The 22,241-nt window shown below is 47.9% G+C and overlaps 2 protein-coding genes across 5 annotated transcripts in view; one reads left to right on the top strand and one right to left on the bottom strand.

Annotated features, from left to right (window-relative positions):
* Window positions 1-11,494, top strand: part of VGLL4 (vestigial like family member 4) — a 177,318-nt gene extending 165,824 nt beyond the window's left edge. For all 3 annotated transcript variants that reach the window (XM_051982414.1, XM_051982404.1, XM_051982422.1), the window contains 3 exons: window positions 4,116-4,332; window positions 7,881-8,004; window positions 8,494-11,494. In XM_051982414.1, coding sequence (XP_051838374.1) covers window positions 4,116-4,332; window positions 7,881-8,004; window positions 8,494-8,765 — 613 coding nt within the window. In that variant the 3' untranslated portion in view covers window positions 8,766-11,494. The remainder of the gene's footprint in view (window positions 1-4,115; window positions 4,333-7,880; window positions 8,005-8,493) is intronic.
* Window positions 11,495-14,712: 3,218 nt separating this feature from the next.
* The window catches only part of ATG7 (autophagy related 7), a 258,698-nt gene continuing 251,169 nt past the window's right edge, over window positions 14,713-22,241 (bottom strand). For both annotated transcript variants that reach the window (XM_051982383.1, XM_051982392.1), the window contains exon 19: window positions 14,713-16,178. In XM_051982383.1, the coding sequence (XP_051838343.1) occupies window positions 16,146-16,178 (33 nt within the window). In that variant the 3' untranslated portion in view covers window positions 14,713-16,145. The remainder of the gene's footprint in view (window positions 16,179-22,241) is intronic.

The raw sequence follows: 22,241 nt of genomic DNA, 5'->3' as shown, positions 1-22,241 counted from the left end.
TCCTAAGCTCTCAGAAAGCAGTTAGGGTGCTTTGAATAATGCCCAGGAAGGGATGCAAATAGAGCCTCCATTCCAGAACTTTTTTGCTGATGGGTGGGAGGACCTTCTGCTTTCTTGGCCCTGGTCCCAGCTTCTGCTCCCGGGGCCTCTGCCACTTTCCCCAATAGCTCTTGCCCACTCTGGCTTCAGGGCGGACATTGTCACATAGGCCGTTAATTCCCTGCTGCCAGCAGAAGCGGGCATCCAGAAGAGCTGATCGGGGCCTCAAAATGGATGCTTTGGGTCATGTGGACGCTGTCTGCAGGAAGAGCAAGAACCAGGGCTCCCTTCTCTCCCCACGGGGCCTCCCCAGTTTGGGTTGGGGCAGCGCATCTGCATTCTACAAGGAGCTCAGTTAGTTCCATGCTCCTGAAACTGTAAACATTTTTTACAGCATTTTGCCACTTCTCCTGGACCCCTCCTAACCTTAGAACTACTTAGACTGGAAATCACCATAAAGAGTTAATAAAACTCCAGTGTCTGACACTTAAATTAAGCCCCAAGGCTAATGTCAAATGATACCTTCTGAAGAGCCTGCCTTGAACTCTGAACTTCGGATATTTGCTTAAGAAAAAAGAAAATCTCATTTTAATGAGAATTACAAGGAGAAAGCAAGGTTCTTTCTTCGTGTGATAGATACATATACAGTCTTAACTGTCGGGAATCTCTGATTTTTCTGCCAGAGATTGTGGACATTTCTGATTTCTCAACGCAGAAGAGTATAGTAAAATATTTGGCACACATTCCCTAGGAAATTTTGTACTAGAGGAAAGTGTAGAAAAGCTCTTCCCTTAATAGGGCCTCTCCTTTTTTTTTCCCCCTTCCTTTCTGTTTTCCTCTCCTGAAACATTTGGCCGGAGGAGCCTGCTTCTCTGGGATGGTGTGAACGGTCCCACTCCAAGCCAATTTGCTGAGCATCAGCTTTCCAGGTGGGAGGAGAGCAGGGCTATCTGTTGGGCACCTGGGTAACTTGCTTACCTTTGGACCACTGAAACCTTGGTGGTGCTTCGGAAGCATTGTTTTTAATTAGGAAGCTTTATTTTTAACCGGAGTGGAGCAGACTTTTATCTCCCAGGCAGGATGTGTGGTTTGGGGTTGACATCCATGGAAGCACATGATGCTTGCTAAGCGCTGGAGCCTTGGTTATGATTCACTGGGGAGAAACATGGAAAACAATGTCTGTTTTTTAGTCCTGGGAACCGGGAAAATGAACTGGAGATGTGAGCAATGTATCATTTTACTAAAATTGACCTATGAGCACTTGGGACTACTTTCTTTTGGGGTGTCGTGTCCATCTCTTATTGGCTGTGGGATGGCGTTGCTCCTTTGTTTCAGCTCACATGGTTGGCTTTTTGTTTTTCCCAGTCACGAAGGAGTCACATTCTGAGTTTGTTTGGCAGACTGGCCCTGGTCATTGCAGGTATGCGCTTATTGCTGTCCAATGTACTTCCCAAACTTGACATTGGCAGAATTTGGTCACCAAGATCTACGAATCTATTTCCTGATCATAGAAAGTTCCTCTCTGGAAACAAGCCACTCGCACACTGTGGCGTGGATAGATCATTTATTTATATATATATATGTTTAAATCTCAGTTTTCTCATTTATTAAAAAAACAGGTTCAGTTGACTGGTTGGCAAGGTCTTTTCCGGCTCCAGAATTCCACGTGAACTAAAAGTTTCTATCAAGGAGCATTGCCCAGAAAAAAATTTCATTTTCACAAGAAAAACATTTTGCTCTTTCTTTCAAAAATGAAAGTAGACATATGTAGTTCCCAGGAAGCATGTGTACTCACGTAGTCCCTTCCCACATCAATGGAGTTTATGTTTCAGAGTAAATACTGTAGTACAGTAGAAGCCGGTTTATCTAGTGTTCTGTCAGTCAACATACCATTCACAGGCACTGTCGCACATCTGCTCTGCAGTGATCACTGATGTTTATGATGGGGCCCCTAAGGCACCAGAGAGCCATCCTGTCATTATGAACCATCAAAGAAAGATTAAATTATATCCATATATTTTCAGTGTTAAATCCTTTTTTTAAACTGTTCGATTCTTTGAAAGCATCCATATAATGGGCATCTATGTTAACTCTAATAGCCAGAGTGTTTGATTAATTGGAATCTCTGTTCCCAAACATAGGTCCATACAATTTAGAGTCCCAGAGTGAGAGGAAGGAACTTGCTCAAACCCAGAATCTCTGGACTTGGGAATAATGCTTGTTCTACTCCCGGCTGGGTGAAACATTAAGCTTTAAGCTTCAAGGGCCGTGGAGCTGTCAGGATTTACTGTTAGACTCACCAATCTATAGTTAGGACCGGCCTCCCCTCCCTCAGAAGACACCCCCCCCCCCATTTCCTTGTTCATTCCAGAGAATAAAGGAAAAGCTACAGAAATAGCAATGGTATGTCCATGTGTCAGTGTGAGAGAATGTGAGGTTTAATGGCCAGAAGATTACATAGCATTACTGAAACCCAGGAAATGAATGGAGGAGTCAGCCCATGTGGATATTCCCGCCCAGGCCCTGCTGATTTATTTACAAAGAGATCTTTACTTAGCACATGGAAATGCTATTAAAACAATAACAATAACAACGGAGTAATAGTGAGGTAACAAAAGCCAGCATTTCTCTGGCACCTTGAGTTTTGCAAAAGACTTTCTCTTAGCAACCTTGGAAAGTAGCTCCCATCGCTCCACTTTCCAGATGAGGAAATCGTGTCTGAGTAAGTGTTGGAGGCAGGATTCTTTCTAGTCCCATGTGTCACTTAGCTGCCTCTCCTTCCCCAGGGAGGAAGATGTGGCCTTTGGGCCTTACTCCCCTGGGGAGAAACAGAGAAACTCAAACCTTCCCTGTTGTTCTGAGCTTAAATCCATACTTGTCCCATGTCTGTTCGTGGCTTGTCCATTCCTTCCTAGTCCAGAGAATCGAGCTCTTCTGCCTCTGACCTAATTTAGATTGGGCCCCAGTTGTTGGCTTACTTATCGTGCTGGTTCTGATGTAGCAGTTAGATCACTAGTTTTTGCAGCTCCATGTGGACGCAGAAAACCCCAGATTGGCAAGTCTGTGTTTTATTGTATTTGTATTTATTTTGTTATGTATTTCCACATTACAATACGTCCATGCTCTACATGTTGGGCACCTCTGGGTTAGATTGTAAACTGCTTAAGAGAAAAAGCTCCACAACTTGGCATTTCTTCTGCACCCCCACATTAATTACCTTCTTGTATAAATTCCTAGAGTACTATTAGTCCATACTAATAAATTTGACAATTATATTGTCTTTTTTTTTTTTTTTTTGTATTCTCTTCTCTTCCTGGTTAGGTTAAAAAGTCTTCAGAGGATTGTTTTGTACTATTTCTGTCTTTCTGAACCTAGAAGTGAGAGTAAATATTTGTTAAGTGACTTGTTTGGAAAACAAGCAAACATTCAGTCTCTTACTTCATTGCCTGAAGGGAATATTGCTTGCCAGGCACAGTGCTAAGCACTTTTAACTAATATTATCTCATTTGATCATCACAATAACCTTGAGAGATAGGTGCTTTTACCAGCCACATTTTACAGATGAGAAAACTGAGGCAAGCTGAGTTTACATGACTTGTTCGGTATCACACAGCTGGTGAGTTTGGGTTTGAACTCCTGACTGGAGGCCCAGTGCTCTATCCTCTGTCACTCAGCCGCAGAATGGAGCCTTCTTTTTATACCAAAGCAGTGTTGGAATTTGTTTTGCTTTTCTATGCATATTTGTTATAATTCATTTCTTTCCCAAAACTGAGTAGGAAAGAAATATAGTTATATTCATTGAAAAAATTGGAAAATATAGAAATTTAAGCTATTTTAGAAATTAATTAATTATTAGAAACAATTAATGATAATTGACAATCAATTAATGTTAATGGAAATTGATTGTTAATTATCATTAATTGTTAATAGTTGAAGTTTTGAGTCGTTTCTTGGGAGTCTGTCAACAAAATACTCTAAAAGTGGCGCATCTGGTGTGGTAATAGCCCCTTCCATTAGCGAAACCATTTGTGAGTTTGCCAAATTTCGACCTTCACGTGTCCATGTTTTCTTACCAGGAGCAAGAATGGGGATTGCCGAAAAGAACACCGGGAAAGAAGCCGCAGCCCCATTGAACGCGCCGTGGCTCCCACCATGAGTCTGCATGGCAATCACCTGTACGCCTCCATCCCCAGCATCACCATGGAGCAGCCCCTTGCACTGACCAAAAACAGCATGGATGTCAGCAGGACAGTCGGCATCCCCCCAGCATTGACCTGCGTGGAACGGCAGCAGGCAAGTAAAGCGTTATTCCTAGGAGGAGTTTGCGGCCTTCCGGGCCCTTGTCAGGAACTAGAGGAACGGGTCATCCTCCGGTCTGGGGATCAGTCTCGGGATGACACACCGAGAGTTGGACGAGGGACCAGTAAGGGGATGGAGGCAATGAGCCTTAGATGTAGGTGGTTGGGGTTGAGTAGGTAGACCTAACATGAACATCATCATCCTCTTGGGAACGTCCGGTTTTGGCAGTGGGGGAAATGGGAAGCCCCGTTACGCTTTACGAGCCACTAGTTCACTTTGTGGCCCTTAGCGGTTTTTAGAAGTTTCTCTGAGGGCTCGGTTTTCTCCTTTGTACAATGGTGGGGTTGTACTGAGTATTCTCTCTCGGTCCCACGCCTAGTCCGTCCTGCTTCTCTGCGATGGACGCCGGAGAGGAGGGAAGCTTTCAGGAGCCACCCCTGAGAGAAGGCTGTGAGTGGTAGGGAGGCCCACGAGCCTTTGCTGGTTTTCTCGGCCAAAGAGTGCCCGATGTAGTGTTTGTGAGGACCCTGTGGCTGACACAGAGAGATTAAGGAGCTGAGGCGGGGTGTACATCAGGGGGGCCATCCTCCCCTGTCTTTGACCAGCCTGCATTTATCAGGGACTTTCCAAGACTGGGTACCATGCAAGGCCCTGGGTAAAGCCATCTGCCCCAGCTTGAGGCAGGAGATGGTAATCAAGGGGGGCAGAATTAACGTGTGTTCAGCATTTTACTGGAACGTTTCTTTTTCTTTCCTTTTTAAAACATTAACTATTCCAACTCGCCATCCCACGATTGCTCCCCACTTGGACGAGCTTTGGCTGTGGTAACAGTGCTAACCGGCCGATCCAAAGGCACGGACTCTTATCTTCACATAGAGTTCAACTTTTCCTTCCTGCCCAACTGCTGATCTGTTGACAACTAAAAGGAAAAGTCCAGCTTTTCAGTTGTCCCACCTGACGTGTGATGGCGGGGCTACCTCTCAGCCTGGCTTCCGGCCCTGACCCTAGGGTTCTTCTCTTTCCTAACTGCTTCTTCCCGACCTCTGGCCCCTCCACGTTCATCTGGTTCCAGGTGTTTGTCTTGATTTGTTTGTTTGACCACGTATTTCCCATGGCTGGAGTAGACCTTTAGCAGGAGGTGACACGGGCACGGGGAACTCCAGGAGAGCAGTTCTGTGGCCTGTCAGTGGGTCAGTGAGGAGGGGGCCGCTGGGGCCGGCAGCCAGCACCTCTCTGCAGCATGGGGAGTGTGACTGCTTTGGGCAAAGGGGCTGACGTGGAGGCGACGCGGGTAACTCGCGTTCTCAGGAGTAGCAGCTGCGTGGGAGCGGGGGCCGAGAACACCGGCCGGGGAGGTCTGAAGGCGCCATGGCTGAAGATGGGGCCGGATAAAGCAGGTTTTAGAAGCAAGAGCAGGAGACGCCATTCCTTGGGGTTTGTGGCGGCCCCTGGGTTGGAACTCCATCCAGAGAAGCTGTCTGGCCGGAAATAACGTTGGACCTTAGGCCGTCGACTTGTTGCCTGACCTCTATTTCCTTAACTGTAAAAGGAGGTTAGACTAGATTGTCCTAAGAGAGGAGATTCTCAGCGCTCTGAGGGGTTTGTTTTCTGGTCCGTCCCACTTCTCCCGCTCTCCCCCCCTTCGCCTCATTCCTGATGCTTTGGATTCCCAATGGGGCGTGTGTGCAGGGGCAGAGGGGGCGAGGAGGGCGTGTGTCTGCATCTCTGCCAAACCAGAGAGCGTCGTGGAAGGGCCCGGAGGGGCCCGGGCCCCGCGGCCGGAGGGTGCCCGTGGAGTCGGGTTATTCTCGGCCCTCTGGGCTTTGCTTTTACGGGAGAGAGAGGATTTCGTAAGGAGAAGGCGGCAGTTTTTTATAAGAAAGTGAACAATTCCAATGGTAGATTACCCTATACCAGCGTGGGGTCAGCTCCGGCGTTGACCCGGGCCGGCTGCTGGCCACAGTGGGCTCTCGCTCCCTTTCTGGCCAAGGCCCCACTTTGAATCCCACAAACACCAATCTCTGCTGAGCCCACGAGAGGAGACGGATGGCACAGCCCCCGAATGAGCACAGATTGGCACTTAGGGAGAAGTTCTCTTCTACCCCATCCACAGTTCAATTCTTTCCCTGCTCGTGGAGGGGTCTGTACTGCTCCAGCCGTGCTCAGTCCTCTCACAAGTGACTGGATCTTATTCTCTTCTCCTTTAAGATGAGGTCTTCTTCAGGGCTCTCCAAGGCCGTTCTGTCCCTCAAGCTATCCCCCCATGAACATGCTGAACGCACTGTATCGCACCCACCTCCTGTCTGCGCAGTACTGGGGAGCTTGAAGTGACTGATCTCATCAGACTTGGGTGGGATGTGCAGGCAGGGGCTTACACACACAGTCACCTTTGACCTGCATTTTTCATCTATATTTCTGTGTATCTGTTGGCTAAGGAATGAATCTCCATTCCAGGCTGACTCTGTATTCTGTGGGGGAGATGCCCACGTATCCAAGGGTATCCAGGGATTGCTGTTTTAGGGACTTTTAGACTGGAAGCTCTCTCCTTGTCTCTGTCACAGAAACTGTCTCCCCCTGAAAAAGCTCCCAGAGAAAATGGTGATACCTCTTTGTGGGGTATTGTCACAGTAGGAGAGATTTTGACTTGGCCAGGCGGCATTGATTGGGAGGGCTTCCAGACAGAGGAGAGATGGTCCCGAAAATATTACTATTTGTGAAGTCCAAAATGGGGGAAAGAGAAGCCAGGACTGTTAAGAGGTGCCAGGTCCCGAGTGTGCCCTTTTCCGAAGCATTCAAGTTCTTCTTTAAACCTGCCCACCCGTGACTTGTTCAACCTGAGGTTTCAAACTTGGAGGTTTGGGCTGGAATTATAAATCTGCTTTAAAAAAAAGTCTCTATTTGCACTCTTGGAGAAGAGAATACTGTCCTTTGGTTTTCTAAAGTGGTAGATCAATCGCAGGAAGAGGAAAACTAACTGCTAGTTAGTTCAACTCAAGAAACATTGATAAATAGCTTACTATGTATGGGACATCGGACTAGGAATAAAATGATTTAAATAAGTGATTTAAAACTAGTCTTTCAACCCAAGGTTTTGCAAGAGTGAATGTAGAAAACTATCTTTGCATGTATTTGGAAAACGAAATATTATTTAAAAAACTCATCCCCACACTTTAGAAGCTATGATGATGATGAGGAGGAGGGGAGGATAATGATAATGGCTAGCATTTATATAGAGCTTTGTGATTTGCAAAATGCTTTACAATTATTGTCAATTGGATTACATAGCTAGTCTAGGCAGGATTTGAATTCAGGTCTTCCTTGATTCCACGTTGAACACTTCTCTGGCCAGACCTGAGATCCAGAGCCAAACCAACCATTTTCTTTCCTAAGTTTTGTGTGAAGTGTATCATGCATCAGCGTGGGTGGGAATAGGGTTCATTTTAGGTGTTCCTTTTGAGAGGCGGAGGGAAGAATGAACTGCTGGCTGCCAGCTGTTTTACAAATGAACTAAACTTCTGTCCTGTCTTGCCTTGCATCCTTAGAACCGCCCCTCAGTTATCACCTGTGCCTCTGCAAGCAACCGTAACTGCAACCTCTCTCACTGCCCCATCGCCCACAGTGGGTGCGTCTCATCTACACCAGCAAACTACAGGCGGCCTCCAAGTAGTAAGTCAACTCTGTTTCCCCCCCTCTTTCCTTTGTAAGAAAAACAGATCATGGGGAAATTCTGTTGTTTCACAAAGTGCTCTTAAATTTGTTTATAAATTCTAACTCTTAAAAAAGTTTTAAAGAATTCATTAGTCACCACTCCCTTGTTGTTCAGACCAGGAATAATTTAAATAGATGACAAGAAGCCTCCTTCATCTTTCATCACCGCCAAATATTTATTTCATGTTTTTCATATTTCTATTCCAAAAGAAAAATTAATGATATTTTGTTTTGACACAACAGACACTTCCCCACAAACTTTCACACAAAGTATATCTTCTGAGAACCGTTGTGGAACGTTGCCTAATCCAGGGTTGGGATTGAGATGTGGCACTCATTGAGTCTAGAGTTTAACAACTTTTAGTAGAAAGACTATTGCTTTAATGTAAGAAATGGTTTTAGCATTGCGTGTTCTGCTCATCGTGTTCTCCTCGGCCTTCCTTCCAGCTACCACTACCTGTGACCCCGTGGTAGAAGAGCACTTCCGCCGGAGCCTCGGCAAGAACTACAAGGAACCAGAGCCCGTGGCAAACTCTGTGTCCATCACGGGGTCGGTGGATGACCACTTTGCCAAAGCACTGGGCGACACGTGGCTGCAGATCAAGGCTGCCAAGGACGGGGCCTCCAGCAGTCCCGAGTCCGCTTCCCGGAGGGGGCAGCCATCCAGCCCTTCTTCCCACATGGTCAATCACAATCACTCTCCCTCTGTCGTCTCATGAAGAGAGGACCGCCGACAGCTCCTCTGCTGGAGAACAAGTGAATCTGCATGGTTTGCCTGAGCTTTGAACCGTCGATGCTTAAATGGAAAATAGTGTGGGGTGGGGTAGGTGATGGGGTGGGGGGAGGTTAGTTTGCAACGTCTTTTTTTTTTTTTTTTTGTACTCGCTTGGTATTTGTACAAGGGTGCCCTCAAACATGATAGCAGGAACTATGTGTGAAACATCCGTGTAATGTAGCATCCTTACTTCCTGCCTCAGTTACCAAAGAAACCTCTGATGCAGGTCTGCTGACCCTCTTAACGGAACCGAAATCTGCAATGCGCACGCGCGGCTCGCTAGCTCGCTCACTGAAAGCCATTACGACAGGTGGTTGACCCAAAACGCTTTGTGCTTTCAATTAGCTCCTTGAGACTAGACTTGTTGTGGTTTGCTCCATTGCTTTTACTTTTGTTCAGTCATTTTGTATGTATATACTTGAAAAGAACTGTCACGTATGATTTGCACTATTGGAGGAGGATTAGTTGCCTGGCAACTTTAGGCAAGATGCTAGTATTTCGAGGGCAAACTGCTGAAAAAAAGGGTTTAAGAATGACATTTCTGTCCATTTATATGTGTTGTTTTTTTGTTTTTTGTTCTTTTTTTTTTTTTTTTAAACAAAACCGCTTAGAAGGGGAAGTCTCATACAGGTTATAGGTCTTTCTCTCTTTAGATTTCAGGTGCTTGGTGCTTGCGATTGGACTGCATTACTCGACCGAACACGGGCATTTTATTTTTTTCTAAACACTGCAGTTTGTTAGAATAGAGCTGAGGTTGGAGGGTTCAATAGTGCTTTAAAAGATGCATGTTTTATGGAAAAAAATAGCTGGTATCTATTAATGTATAGACAGTTTTAAAACCATAATACTTACTAGCTTCTGTTCAGAATTAGTTTATTTTTGTCAGTTACAGTTCTAGGTATACTCACTGCTGGTACAGTTGTACGCTAAGATTTTTGTATTTGGTATTCACTTTACTCACAGCCGGCACCGGAGGGAACTCCCGCACGGGCCTCCTGAGCGAAGCAGTTCAGCGGGCGACTGGCCGTGTTAGGGGATGACCCGGGGTTGCCCAGACCTGACTCCATCATTTATTCGTGCGTCACTCTGTGCTTTCAACAGATTTGCTTCCTGAGGCTTCAGGATTTGTCCTCAAAACTCCCCTCGATGCAGAAACTGCTCCTTCCACTCTATTGGCCCAACAACAGATCACGGGCAACCTGGGAAGGGATGTCTCCAAATGCTTACTCGTAAGCCTGGGCCAAGGCAGTGTACATTCCTCCATTAGAAGACTTTATACAGTTATTACTGCATTTATTATCATTTGCTATATTAATAGCTACTAACTAGAGATTAGGGAAAGAGGAAAGCATGGCGAACAACACAGCTGTGGAGTACAGCAGCTTCTCTTTATTGTGTTTTATTATTCTTAGATACGATCCCCAGCCCCTCCTCCCTTCCTTCGCCTCCCCCCCAGACTACATTCCAGCCCCCCCAGAGCAGTTTGGACGCCGGCCCCTCTGGCCAGACGCACCCGGCCTCTCGAAATCGCTGCCGAGTCGGAGGGGGACAGCGAGATTGGGGAATTGGTACTGGGGCCATTGTCACTTGTTTTCGGTTTGAGACGCTTGAAGTTGAGCTGTTTGATTTGGAAAAGGTGCAGGGTGGGATGAGGAGGGGCTTGGCTCTCCCTTGTATTTATATAGGGTGGCTGCTGAGGTGGGGGGAGTCTGGTGGTGGTTTTTGCTGGGTTTGTTTTTTTAAAGAGAAAGGCTCTCTCTGCACCCCCTTCCCCCATCCATGTCGCTACCATCTCACTGGTAGTCAGTGCTTCTTTGCTTTGGCATTCAGGCCCCTACTCTCTGTAGGAAAACCGTTTGAGAATACTTTTTTTTATATAGGGAACTTTAAGACCATCATTACGCTGTGCGTAAAGAATGTACAGAGAAATTTGTAGGTATTTTTTGAGGAACAATTAATTTGTTAATGATATGTAGCTATTTAATTTTTCCCTTTCCTATTGTAATCATTCATTTTTTTTTTTTTTGTTTGGAGAAAAAAGTTGATCTTTTTTTGTTTTAGAGTTGTCTGTGATACAGTAAAAGTGCAGGAACACAGTTATTCTATGAGAACACTGCATTTACATTAATAGCCACTAGTTTGTTATCGCTACAGGCTACTGAGTGTTGTAACAGGAAAATACTAACACTGTAGATGGACTCTGTGGACAGTGTGACTCCTAATGACATTTCTTGAACAACGTGGTGAAGACCGTCCTCATTCTCTCTCTATTGGGAAAGTCAACAGTGTCAATAACAGCCGGGTCCCTGGGGCTGCTGACTTATCTGCGATAGGTCAAGATGGAGGTGGGTGGGATGGGACAGATTGAATGGGATTGGACGTGCCCCGGCCCAAACGCTCTGAGCGGGAGCGTCGGGAGAGGGGAACCAAACATTTCACGGGGAAGGAATGAGCTCCCTGATCTAAAAAAAGCACAGTGAAGTTTCTTCACCAAGCTGACTTATCCGCAGTTCATTCTGAACCATTCTCTCCATGTTTGTAAATCTGTAATATAACAATCTCTGTGGCCTGTTTCACCTGGACGAAGAAAAAGAAAAAAAAAGGTTTGGCAGGCCATCTTTTTTTGTACTTAAAAGTAGCCTTAAAGAACAATAAAGTGCTCTTAAAACCATACACTTGTTTCTGACCCTTCTTTCATGGAGCTGCTGCTGGGGGTGGGTAGAGATGGCCGGGCGCTGCCACAGGGTAGGCAAAGGTGAGGAGACATCTCTCTCTGTCGGGGGATGGCCTCCTGGGAATCTGGGGCCGTGGCTGCCACAAAACGGGTACAGCCGCCGGCCCTGCCTCCTGGATGGGGCACACCCCAACTTCCAGGCTTGGCAGCCATTGCATTACTCATGAGGTAGCTGCCCGGGGCACCGAACCAGGAAGGGTACTGGTGGGTCTGATGGGCCGGCCTCTGCCAACTTGAAATGCTAGGTGGGGCAGCTAGGTGCCCTGCAGGGAGCAGAGTCTGGGCCAGGACTCGGGGAGAGTTTGAATCCGGACCAGACACTTACTAGCTGAGTGACCCTGAGCAAGTCTCATTGTCTTGTGAACCTCAGTTTCCTCATATGGACAATGAGCTGAATGCAAGCCTGTGTGCCAAGAAAAGCCCAATGGGGGGAGGGTCCTAGGGAGACCTGGCTGAAACAACTCAACAATGGCTTTTAAGAGCCAGAGCCCCTAGGTAGGTCAGGGCTTCTTAACCTGAGGTCTATGAGCTAACAAGTTTAAAAAAAAAAAAAAAAGTTTTGGTAGCTGTATTTCCAATAAAATCGGTTTCCTTTTTGTGCTGTTTTACGCATTTAGAAACACTGAGGTTTGTTGCCCTTGCCACCCTGCTAAAAGGGTCCAGCACAGAAGATTAAGGATCCCTGAACTGTTCCTTCCTTGGGCTCCAAAAACCTTGTTCTTCTAACCCAAACCAAAGGCTGGGAGGGAAATCGGGGGCATTTGTTTGCTAAACGCTTGGCACGGACCAACCACTGGGTTAAGGGACGGACCCACAAACGCAGGATGGAAAAATTGGGGTGGGTTGTACAGCCACCCTAGGGGCGCTCCCCTCAACAATTTCCCAGACATTATGATGGCGGCATGCATCAGTCCTGACCCCCCCCCCCCTAAAAATTATTTTGATTGATACTTTGATACATCAATCACTTTGCAGTAACCAATAGGACCTTCCCCTAAAACATAGCAAAACAAAACAAAAATCTGTTAAACAAAATCACCTGTGTCAATGGCAACTGATGTGTGCTGATGGAGAAGTGGCTCTGGCCCAGGAGAGTAGCCACCCCTGTGTGTTTGGGGGGGTCACCCCCCCATTGTTGCCGGCTTCCAATTCACCCCAACCCTATGCCCATGTGCACAAACTCACGACAGAAGCGTCTTTCTTGGGGCCCAGGGACCCCAGACTCTTCTGGCTGAAAGCGAGGGAATGGAGCTCTCCACGACTGCAGGACCAGATGGCTTGAAGGCAAGTCAGGATCATCTCTCACTTCTCAAACGAAAACTTTATTCTTTAAATGAAATTACAGGGCCCGGCTGGTCAGAGAAGTGTGCCCGAGGTTCTGGCGATGATGACGTTCTCGATTTGGCCTATGGCGGTCGGAGGGCCGCGTCCGGTCAGGGTCGGGCTGGGTCATCCAGGGGCCAGGTCACCAAATGCCCGCCTGGTTGAGCGCTGCTGACCCGGACAGCACGGGCCTGCATAGGACACGGTCTCCCCCGGGGCCTCCCAGTGACTCCCAGGCCTCCAGCCAAGCAGGAGAGACATCTCTTTGTCTTCCAGGCTGTCCCTGGGGCTTCTCCATACAAGTTCTTTTCGTTGTCTCTATGTTTCACTGCTCGCAAAATCACTAAGAGTCTTGGGCAGCTAACTCCTGCCAGGGCCCAGACCCAAGACCACGAGGGGGACGGCCCGGCCAGCAAGGCTTCTTGAGACCTCTGCCCGCCACATCGTCATTCATAACGTTGCTTGGGGGTTAGCAGAGACCCTTTGGGACCAGCTGATCTCTGACAATCCTCAGGTGGGACCCACAAAGAACAAGTGTGAGAAGCGGATGAGGGGCGGGTTAGCGGGGCATATTGCGGTTCGTTTGTCAGCGGGTTCACACCTGTTCCGGACTGCTTGGCTGGCCCTCCGGGAGCTGGGAACGTGCTGGGCCTGGAGTCAGGAAGATGAGCTCAAAAATGGCCTCGTAATTGAGTCACCCTGGGCACGTTCCTGCTGCCTGCCTCAGTCTCCTCAGAGTTAAATGGGAATACAAATAGCACCGATCTGTCTCCCAGGGAGATTTTGAGGGTCAAATGCGCACTGAAAAAGTGCCCAACAGTTAACAGGTTAATAAATGCTTGTTCTCTTGGCTTCCCCCAGCCCTCCTCCTGAAGGAGCTGGGTGGGACATCGGGTCCCCCTAATTCATGTCTTCTGTTTTCCTGTGGCTGCGGGCACCCTGTGGCTGGGACGTGGGCACAGGGGATGAGTGAGAATGGCACGCTCGGGGCTGGGGCAGGCCGGTGTCTCAGGGCAGCTTCCTGAGGAGAGCAAACCAGCCCCCCAGGCCTGTTCCCAAACTGGTCAGGAACATTCCCCTGGCTCATCACACAAAGGCTCCATCCGGTGTCGGTCATTTGAAAACCGTCTCAGGAGGAAACCCCTTGTTGTCTTTGCATTGCCCCCACCACTTTGCTAGGGCACACCCTGGCAGGGTGCCCCAGCTGGCACTCGCTGACCTGCTCTGTGTCCAGACAAAGGCTAACCCTCGGGGCCAGCCTCATCAAGATTCGTCACGAGTCCCCTTTGGACAGAAATCTGGGCCCAGTGTCTCGGCCGTGTCTGGGCCTGAGAGCTTTCTGAGGCCGTTTCCCCTTCTCCCCTTCCGTGATCCTTTGTCTGCCCCGCGCTTGCAAGGCACAGCCTGGGAGTGGGCTCACTGGTCTCCAACATCTGTGCAGTCCACCCCACAGCCACACATGAGAGTGAGGGGGGAAGGCCCATCTCCAGGGTGTCTAATCCTTCTGCAGCGGCCATTTTAATCAAAACATGGCTCCTTCAGAACATGTGGGGCTCAAACACGGAAGCTGTAGCCGGAAGGGAATGGGGCAACTTTGGCAGAAGAGCCCCCACTGCCCCTAGAGAAGGTCAGGAGTGTGGAGATGTGTCTGGGACTTGGAAAGAGAGGGGCAGGGAGGGGGAAACCCTGAGTCTGGGGAGCCAAGTCCCCAAAGCCAGAAATCCCGAGAGCACAAGAGAGTCTGAGGGCTGACCGCGCCAGGAAGAGCTACAAGTAGAAAATGTGCGCTTGGCAGGAGGGGACCCTCAAGTGAATCGATGACACAAACACAAGGTACTCTTACTGATCTTTTTAATCCCTGTTTTCACTCATATGGCTTTCATTGCCTCGGATGGCATCCCCCCTGCCTTTCCCATTGGCCTTTTCTCCCCCATCCCATTCTGTGCCCCGTGCCAGGGTGAGCTGCTCTCCGGATGCAGGGATGGGTGATGGAACAAGGGGAGCCGACCTCCGGGGAATCCACTTAATGAGGGAGCCTGCCTGCGGGGCAGGAGACCCTGGCCTGTCAAAGTGGCCCGCCAGGCTCTGTCCCAGGTGGAAGGCCCCAGCCCCATCCCTTTCATTTCACCGACTAAGACCTGCCTCGGAGCCCAGAGCACGCCGGTGAGGACTGTGCCAGGTAACGCCTGCAGGCTCCTCTCGGGCCCTGGCTGCCTCGCAGAGCAGGGCGAAGGTTTGGGGCAGCACCTGTGGGCACCGGCCCGCTGTTGGCAAGCTTGGAGCTGAGCCGAGCTCAAGATACTGGCAGAAATACTTTCCATCCCTGTGTTTGCCCTCCGAGGGCATGGTGGGTGCTGGGCCAGGCACCCTGGGGGAGTGGGGGGACGAGAAGGCCCTGGTGGGGAAAGTTATTGCTGTGCTTTGAGCCCAGAACAGGGTCTGAGGGGCTTCTGACGGGGAAGGCCCATCAGGTTCTGGGCACCTTAAAGCCAAACCCATGGGGTCTGGGAGGCGGCCAGAACTCATGGTCCAAGAGAAGACAGGATGGGCTTCCCGGCCTCTTGGCTGGCTGATGGGCTTTCCCCATACCCAGGTATTCTACAAGGAACAAGAGCATGGTTCCTTCCCAAAGGGCATCATGGACACCCTCAGTTAAAGGAAGAAACAGGAAGGTAGCAGGGACATTTTGGTTCCAGTGGGGAATGGCAGGAAGCATTATTCTTGAGATAAGGGTGAGGATGCCCAGAGGGAGCTCTTTCTGTTCAACAGGACTTTTCTGAATGCAGAGAACCAGAAACCATGAGCCCCTAGGACAGGGCTGTTTTCCTACCACAGAATAACTGGTTCTCCCCACCTGGGGGGTGGGGGTGGGGGGCAGTCCCTGGTAATCTGAATATCAAATGTTTGCCAAAGTTAGGAAAACCAGGAGCTTGGGGTAGGGGTTCAAAGCACTACAGCATGGGAATTCCAAAGCAAATCAGCCCAGGACTGAGGGGAAAAGTAAGCAGAAAAAAATGGAAACTGCCTGCTAGGGAGAGAATGGACGTGACCCATGAATCACAGCACAGAATATACGTGATGAGCAAGCGTTTGTCTACAAAACCCCATCTCCAAAGGGGAGTTACAGTTCCCAGAAGTCAGTGCAACTTGGGCCCCGAGGGCGACTCAGCTCCCAAATGCCAGCTGGGTCTGGGTGAGAAGCGGGCCAGGCAGGGAGATAGCGGCCGGTCGCCCCGAGCCCGGGACCACCAGGAGTCTGCTCCTGCTTCAGATGGTGTCATCGTCGCTCATGTCCCAGATCTGCAAGGAGAAAACAGCAACAAAGGCTTGGTCGGTGTGTTCCGATTTAATTCAACAAGCAACGGTCTCTTTACAGGAAAGTTGGCCAGAGCAGGTCACAAAGGTGCAGAGTTTAGAAAAGGTGGGGTACAAAAATAAACCCAAGAGGTGGCCAAGAAGGGTGGGATGGAGTGAAAAGGAAAAATCCGCAGAGGGTTTTACTATCGAACAAAGCCAATGGAGAAGATGGCAGTCAGTTAACTACTGACTCATGCACTTAACTTTTTTTCTCTCTCTAGAATCTTTGAGAATTTCATGACTATACTTATTTCTAATAGGTTTTGCTTTTCTTGCCTTTTCACTGGATAGGGGAGGAAAAAGGGAGAGAGAGGAGGAAGGAAAGAGAGAATTTAAAACTATAAATCAAATTGGATTTTTAAATAAAAGACTGCTGTATACAAGTACTTAGGATATCTTTGAGAAGATATTTAAGAAGGAAATAGGAAGGTTTTGACAAATGACATTTTACAGCAACCATATTTTCACGGTCACAACTCTGAATAAAAGATGCAGAAAGCGTACGTTTGTTGTTGATCCGGTGGTATAAAATGAAGCCTTCCTGTCTTTAGTCCAGCAAAGGTTCTCCAATACATATGTTAAGATCCTACAATGTTTCTTGATCACGTGACTTTGCTCTACCATATTCTGAACAGCAATAAGGTATAGAACAGGGAGAAAATGATTGCCTCTTTGAGGAACAACATCCAGGGCCTGATCTAAATGGAAGCACAATTCTTCATAGATAGAGAGATCCATCCAAAAGTGTTACAGATGACACTAACAAAGACATTACAGAGCTTCTTAAATAAAATGCATATGGGGCAGTGAACAGAACACCAGCCCTGAAGTCAGGAGGACTTGAGTTCAAATATGACCTCAGACACTTAACATTTCCTAGCTGTGTGACCCTGGGCAAATTGCTTAATCCCAACTGCCTCAGCAAAAACAAAAACAAAAACAAAAACAAACAATCAAATGCATGCTTACAAGAGTTTGATCTAGCAATCTATAGAGAGGGAAATAATAGCTAGGTGAGAAGGCAGCTCATGAAATGGGAATTTGGAGCCATGGCAAACCAACTTTCCTGAGCCTCAGTTTCCTAAATCTGTAATCTATGAATACTTAATGTCCGGACCATGGTGGAGAGTTGAATACATGTGGTTCTGGGCTAGTCCATCATTACATATGTTTTGGAAACATGGCTCCTGAACACTGAACTGGCTCAAAATGGAACAGGAGGGAGATTCAGCTGGATGGCATTTGGGAAAGTGCCTGGCACTTTCATGATCCTAAATTGTTCTTGGAATCAAAAAAGCCATCTTTTTAATACCAGTTCTCTTCTAGTAATGCTAAATGACAGCAGATTACAAAATATTGCAGTTTCCAAAGAATCACAAATCACAAATTTCTGGAAGGGACACCTGGTTTGGCTGGGTGGCTCCTTCTCAGCCCCAGATGCTGAAGGCAGTTAAGGACTAGCTTCGAGCAAGATCAGGCTCCTGAGAAGTTATACTGTATCAGGGACATCTGGAGAAGGTCCAGAGACAGCTGGAGAAGCCCCAGGGAAAGATCCCTCATAGCCCAACAATTCTTCATCTTGTTTGTGTCATGGACCCCTTGGGCAGTGTAATGAAGCCTATGGATCCTTTCTCAGAATCCTGTTTTTAAAATTCATAATTGAGGGCAATATTAAATTTTAGTTAGAATTTAGTGAGAATAAAATAGAATTTTCCCCATCCAAGTTCACAGATCTCCCTGAAATCCTTCCCCAGGCAGGATCTGTGGATTACAGATTGAGACAATCTTCTCTAGAGCACTCCCAAACCAGCTCCTTCTCCTAGAGAAACTGTGGTTCTGAGAGATATGTCTTAAGTTCTTATCCAAATTATCAGAACAGTCCCCAAGAGACAGAAGAGGTCAATGAGAGTAACTGAATGTGAAAAACAACAAAGATCTGGGTGAGAAGGGTATTTGGGAAGCCCTAATTCACTATCTGGAAAAAGCTTTTTCTTTCCCTTCCCCTTCCCTTTTCCTCTGTCCCTCCCCCACCCCACTGGTGGGCCCTGGCAGCAGGAGGTCCTGGCAGCAGGCAGCAGTAAATGCCCATTTACTTGGTGACGTCTTGTTTCCTGAACGCTAGAGAAGGACAGGCTCTCGCTGAGTTCTTAGGCCAAGCCCGTATCTTTTACAGGGGGAAACCACAGCTTAAATTTAGACAGAACTTCCAGGGAAAGGCAGCATGGGTAGGAGAAAGAACACCAGGTTGGGAAGCTGGAGGCTGGGGATCCATCCTTGGTTCTGTCACTCTCTTGCTGCTTGGGCTGGGAGCGGGTTATCCCTATCTGTGAATGTCAGTTCCATATCTAGGAATGAGATGGGTCGAGAACATACCCTCTAAGGCCCTGCCAACTTGGGGAACCTGGCCTGAGCAGGGCCCACCAGCACGCTCCGGCCTCCAGGCCTGAATCCTACAGACAAGGAGTCAGGCCTCTGCCTTTTGGGGGAAGGACCCTGCCCAGCACTTTTCACTGGGATGTGCAATGCCTCCGCTCTGGGAAATTTGTTATTTGGACCTGGCCCTGCTGGAGCGCTGAACCTCCCTCCCTCACTGTGTCCCCAACTTTCTGGAGATCTGTTCACCAACTACGTATGCAGCTCTTCAGAATTCTGAGAATGGGTTGCAAAACAGCACTAACGTGAATGGAAAATATCGGAGGAACAGTTTGTTTATACACACATTTTCACCTTGCCCTGTGTAAGGGGCTGAGAGCCCGCCAAGGTAAATAGAAACACCCCGGCTGGTCTTCCAAATCTTAGACTTAAATAAATAAGAATAAAGCAAATTTCTTTTCTTCGGCGGCTTCTTACTTGACTCAAAGGCAAGAGGGCTTGGGCACCTCCCACTGTTCTGGGGTTTTGTTATTTTGTTTTTTAACTGGATGTGTTTCAGCCAAAAAGACAGGGATACTTGTCATTTCTGTTGTAATAACATATTTGGAAATTTTCTGGGGAGAGAGCTGAGGGTCTAGTGGGATGATGAGCTGGGCTGCAATTTCAACTGTGCCTTGTGGCCTTCTCTCTTGGCCTCTGTATCCATAGGGATCAAATGGAGGGGCTGGACTGCATTCTGGGGCTCTGAGCTTGAAGAATCTTCATTTCATCTAGCCGGAAGGCGATGCTGCTACCCTTTCCCATCTCAGCCTTTTACTACAGCCTGGCTCAAACTGGGAAGAGGTTTCTCCCTCCCCATTGCCAACGCTGCTGATTGAAGTCTCTCCTTGTCTCAGACATCACCTCCTCCACGGACTAGTCACTCCTCAGAGTTCTTATAGAATTCAGTCTTTGTCTCTATCATAGAGAATGTAATTATCTCTGCACTTGCTCTCTCTTTTAGTCTGAAAGTTTCATGATCACAATTTCTATTATTATAAACATGGCTAGCCACCTGTATATTACCAATTATTATTATAACCATAATTAACTGTCTATAAGTTACTAATTATTATTATAACTATAGCTAGCCATCTATGTTACTAATTGTTATTATAACATGGCTAACTGTCTGTCACTAGTTGTTATTATATCCATAGCTAGCCATTTGTATGTTAATAATTGTTGTTATAACCACAGCTAGTCAGTTTATATTATTAAAAGTTATTATAACATGGCTAGCCGTCTGCACATTACTAATTGTTATTATAATCGTAGCTAGCCATCTGTACTTTACTAATTGTTATTATAACCAAAACTAGCCATCTGTATGTTACTAGTTGTAATTATACCCATAGCTAGCCATCTACATATTAATAATTGTTATTATAACCATGGCTAGCCATTTTTATATTACTAGTTGTTATTATAACCATGGCTAGCTGTCTGTAAGTTACTAATTGTTATTCTAACTATAGCTAGCCATCTATGTTACTAAGTGTTATTATAACCGTGGCTAGCTATCTGCATGTTACTAGTTGTTATTATAACCATAGCTAAACATCAGTATGTTACGAATTATTATTATACCCCAAGCCAGCCACCTGTAGATTACTAATTGTTATTATTATACCCAGAGCTAGCTGTTGATATATTATGTTGATGTTGCAAAATATTCTTATTTAAACTTTATTATTATCTATCAATTGTTTTAGCTTTATTAACTTTATAATCTCATTTTATCATCACAACAATGCTGTGGGGTAAGTGCTATTATTATCTCTATTTTGTAGATGAGGAGATTTGTTTAGGGTCCTACAATTAGTAAGTATCTGAGACAGGATTTAAACGCAGGTCTTCCTGGCCCCAGGTCCAGCACCCCATCCACCGTACGCCCCTCACAGTCTGAGTCAGTTAAGGACTGGCTTATTTTTTCGTTGCTGTAGCATAATGCTTAACAGGTAATTTTTTAAAATTGGAAAACTGACTCGCTCAAGGCCTCAGAGTTAGGTCAAAGGCAAGTCTCCTGACTCCAACTTGAGTGCTCCTCCCATTGCACCTGAAAGACCCTTTGGGTCCCTCGGAGGTACTTTGGGTACCTGGCAGGGGCAGGACCTGAAGAATCTCTGTCCCTGTGGCTCTGGTGGGCCCGCCCTGCCTGGAGGGCAGACGGGTCACTGTCCAGGCAGCTGCAGCTGTGTCAGGGCTGGCGCAGGCTATTCATGAGGTGAGGATCCATGTGAAATGGGAGACTCCACTAGGGCTTTGGGCTGATACTGCATCGGGCTCAGTGTGTGGGCAAGGCGGGCGCAGCTTGGGGGTTCTGGGGCTGAACCTTGCACCCCACCATGCTCCCCTCTCAGGAACCCCGTGGGAAGTGCCCCACACCTCAAACACAGCCTGAGGGAGGGAGAGGAAGGGAGCGAGCGTATGGGATGTGACTCACAGGATACCCCGAAGGAAGGTCTCTGCCCAGAACTGACCTGTCACTGATGCCCCAAACCCTCCCATTACCTACGTGGGGCACGGCCCTCGGCTTAGTCTCCAGGGTGTCTATCCTGTGAGATTGTAGATGAAAGGGATCTAGGTTGTGTCTCCTCCACGAGGCATGTTCTAGCCCAGCACAATGCTATCTACATGGCAGCTGCTTAATTCATTTTTAAAAATTCAGTTGAACCAAGTCCTTCCTTTGTTGGGCACTTTCCTGTCCTCCCCTGGCTCCTGTTTTGAAACATAAATACCCCAAGAATAGCAATGGTGACCTCCAGAGTTAGAAGAGTCTCGATTTATCATATAAGACACTACTTCTCAGGCTTGGAGAGGGAATGGGAGGCCCAGGAGAAGGACAGAGGCCCCCTGCTATGGGTCAGTCAGCCCCTAATGAAGAGGAGAGGAGAGGAGAGGAGCGCCAGCGAAAGCAAGCTGGCCTACTGAGGCACTGCCGAGGCGTCAGGAGGGGACGTGGAGTCAGAACAAACCCTGCCGCTCTCGGTCAGGAGAGGGTCGGCCCTGGGGTCAGTGGGAGCCCTGGTCGCTCAGCCAGAGTCAGGAGCCTCTCGGGGCGCTCTCCTAGATGGGAGCCCCGTAGCCTGAGCTGGCCGCTGGCCTGTCTCTGCACTTTCTCCACTAAGACCTGGGGCTAAAAGAGCCCGGACTGCCTTCACCTCTCGGGGATGCCCACCAAGACCAGGTAAGACAATAAGCGCTTTCCAAACATCGAAGGGCCCGCAAAACTCTTTTGTTGTACGTGGCCCTCGGCGGTTAGGGCAGAGACCCGGACTAGTTTACGGCTTGGCAGGCTGGAGTTCGGTCCTTGTGGGGCCCATCGGCCATGAGCGCATTTGGGCCCTCCGGTGGTAGCTCACAGGAGAGCTCCCGGCTCAACCCGGCGTGGGACAATACGCTGCAGCTGAGGTCCCCTTCATGAGGGACGTAGGGGCGGGCTGGGAATCCAGGGAACTGCTGCCTGGTGAGACTGAACGGGGTGACATCCACTGATAAGAAACACCGTCCACACCTGAGAGCTTCAGAGGGGGGAGCCATACTAGCGGCTAGCAGAGCTGGCCCTGGGGCAAATACTGAAGCAGTTTGTTC

The sequence above is a fragment of the Antechinus flavipes genome, chromosome 1, assembly GCF_016432865.1.
Source record: "Antechinus flavipes isolate AdamAnt ecotype Samford, QLD, Australia chromosome 1, AdamAnt_v2, whole genome shotgun sequence".
Classification (NCBI taxonomy): domain Eukaryota; kingdom Metazoa; phylum Chordata; class Mammalia; order Dasyuromorphia; family Dasyuridae; genus Antechinus; species Antechinus flavipes.
Note: the sequence above shows the minus strand (reverse complement) of the source record. Positions and strands in the feature narration are given on the sequence as shown.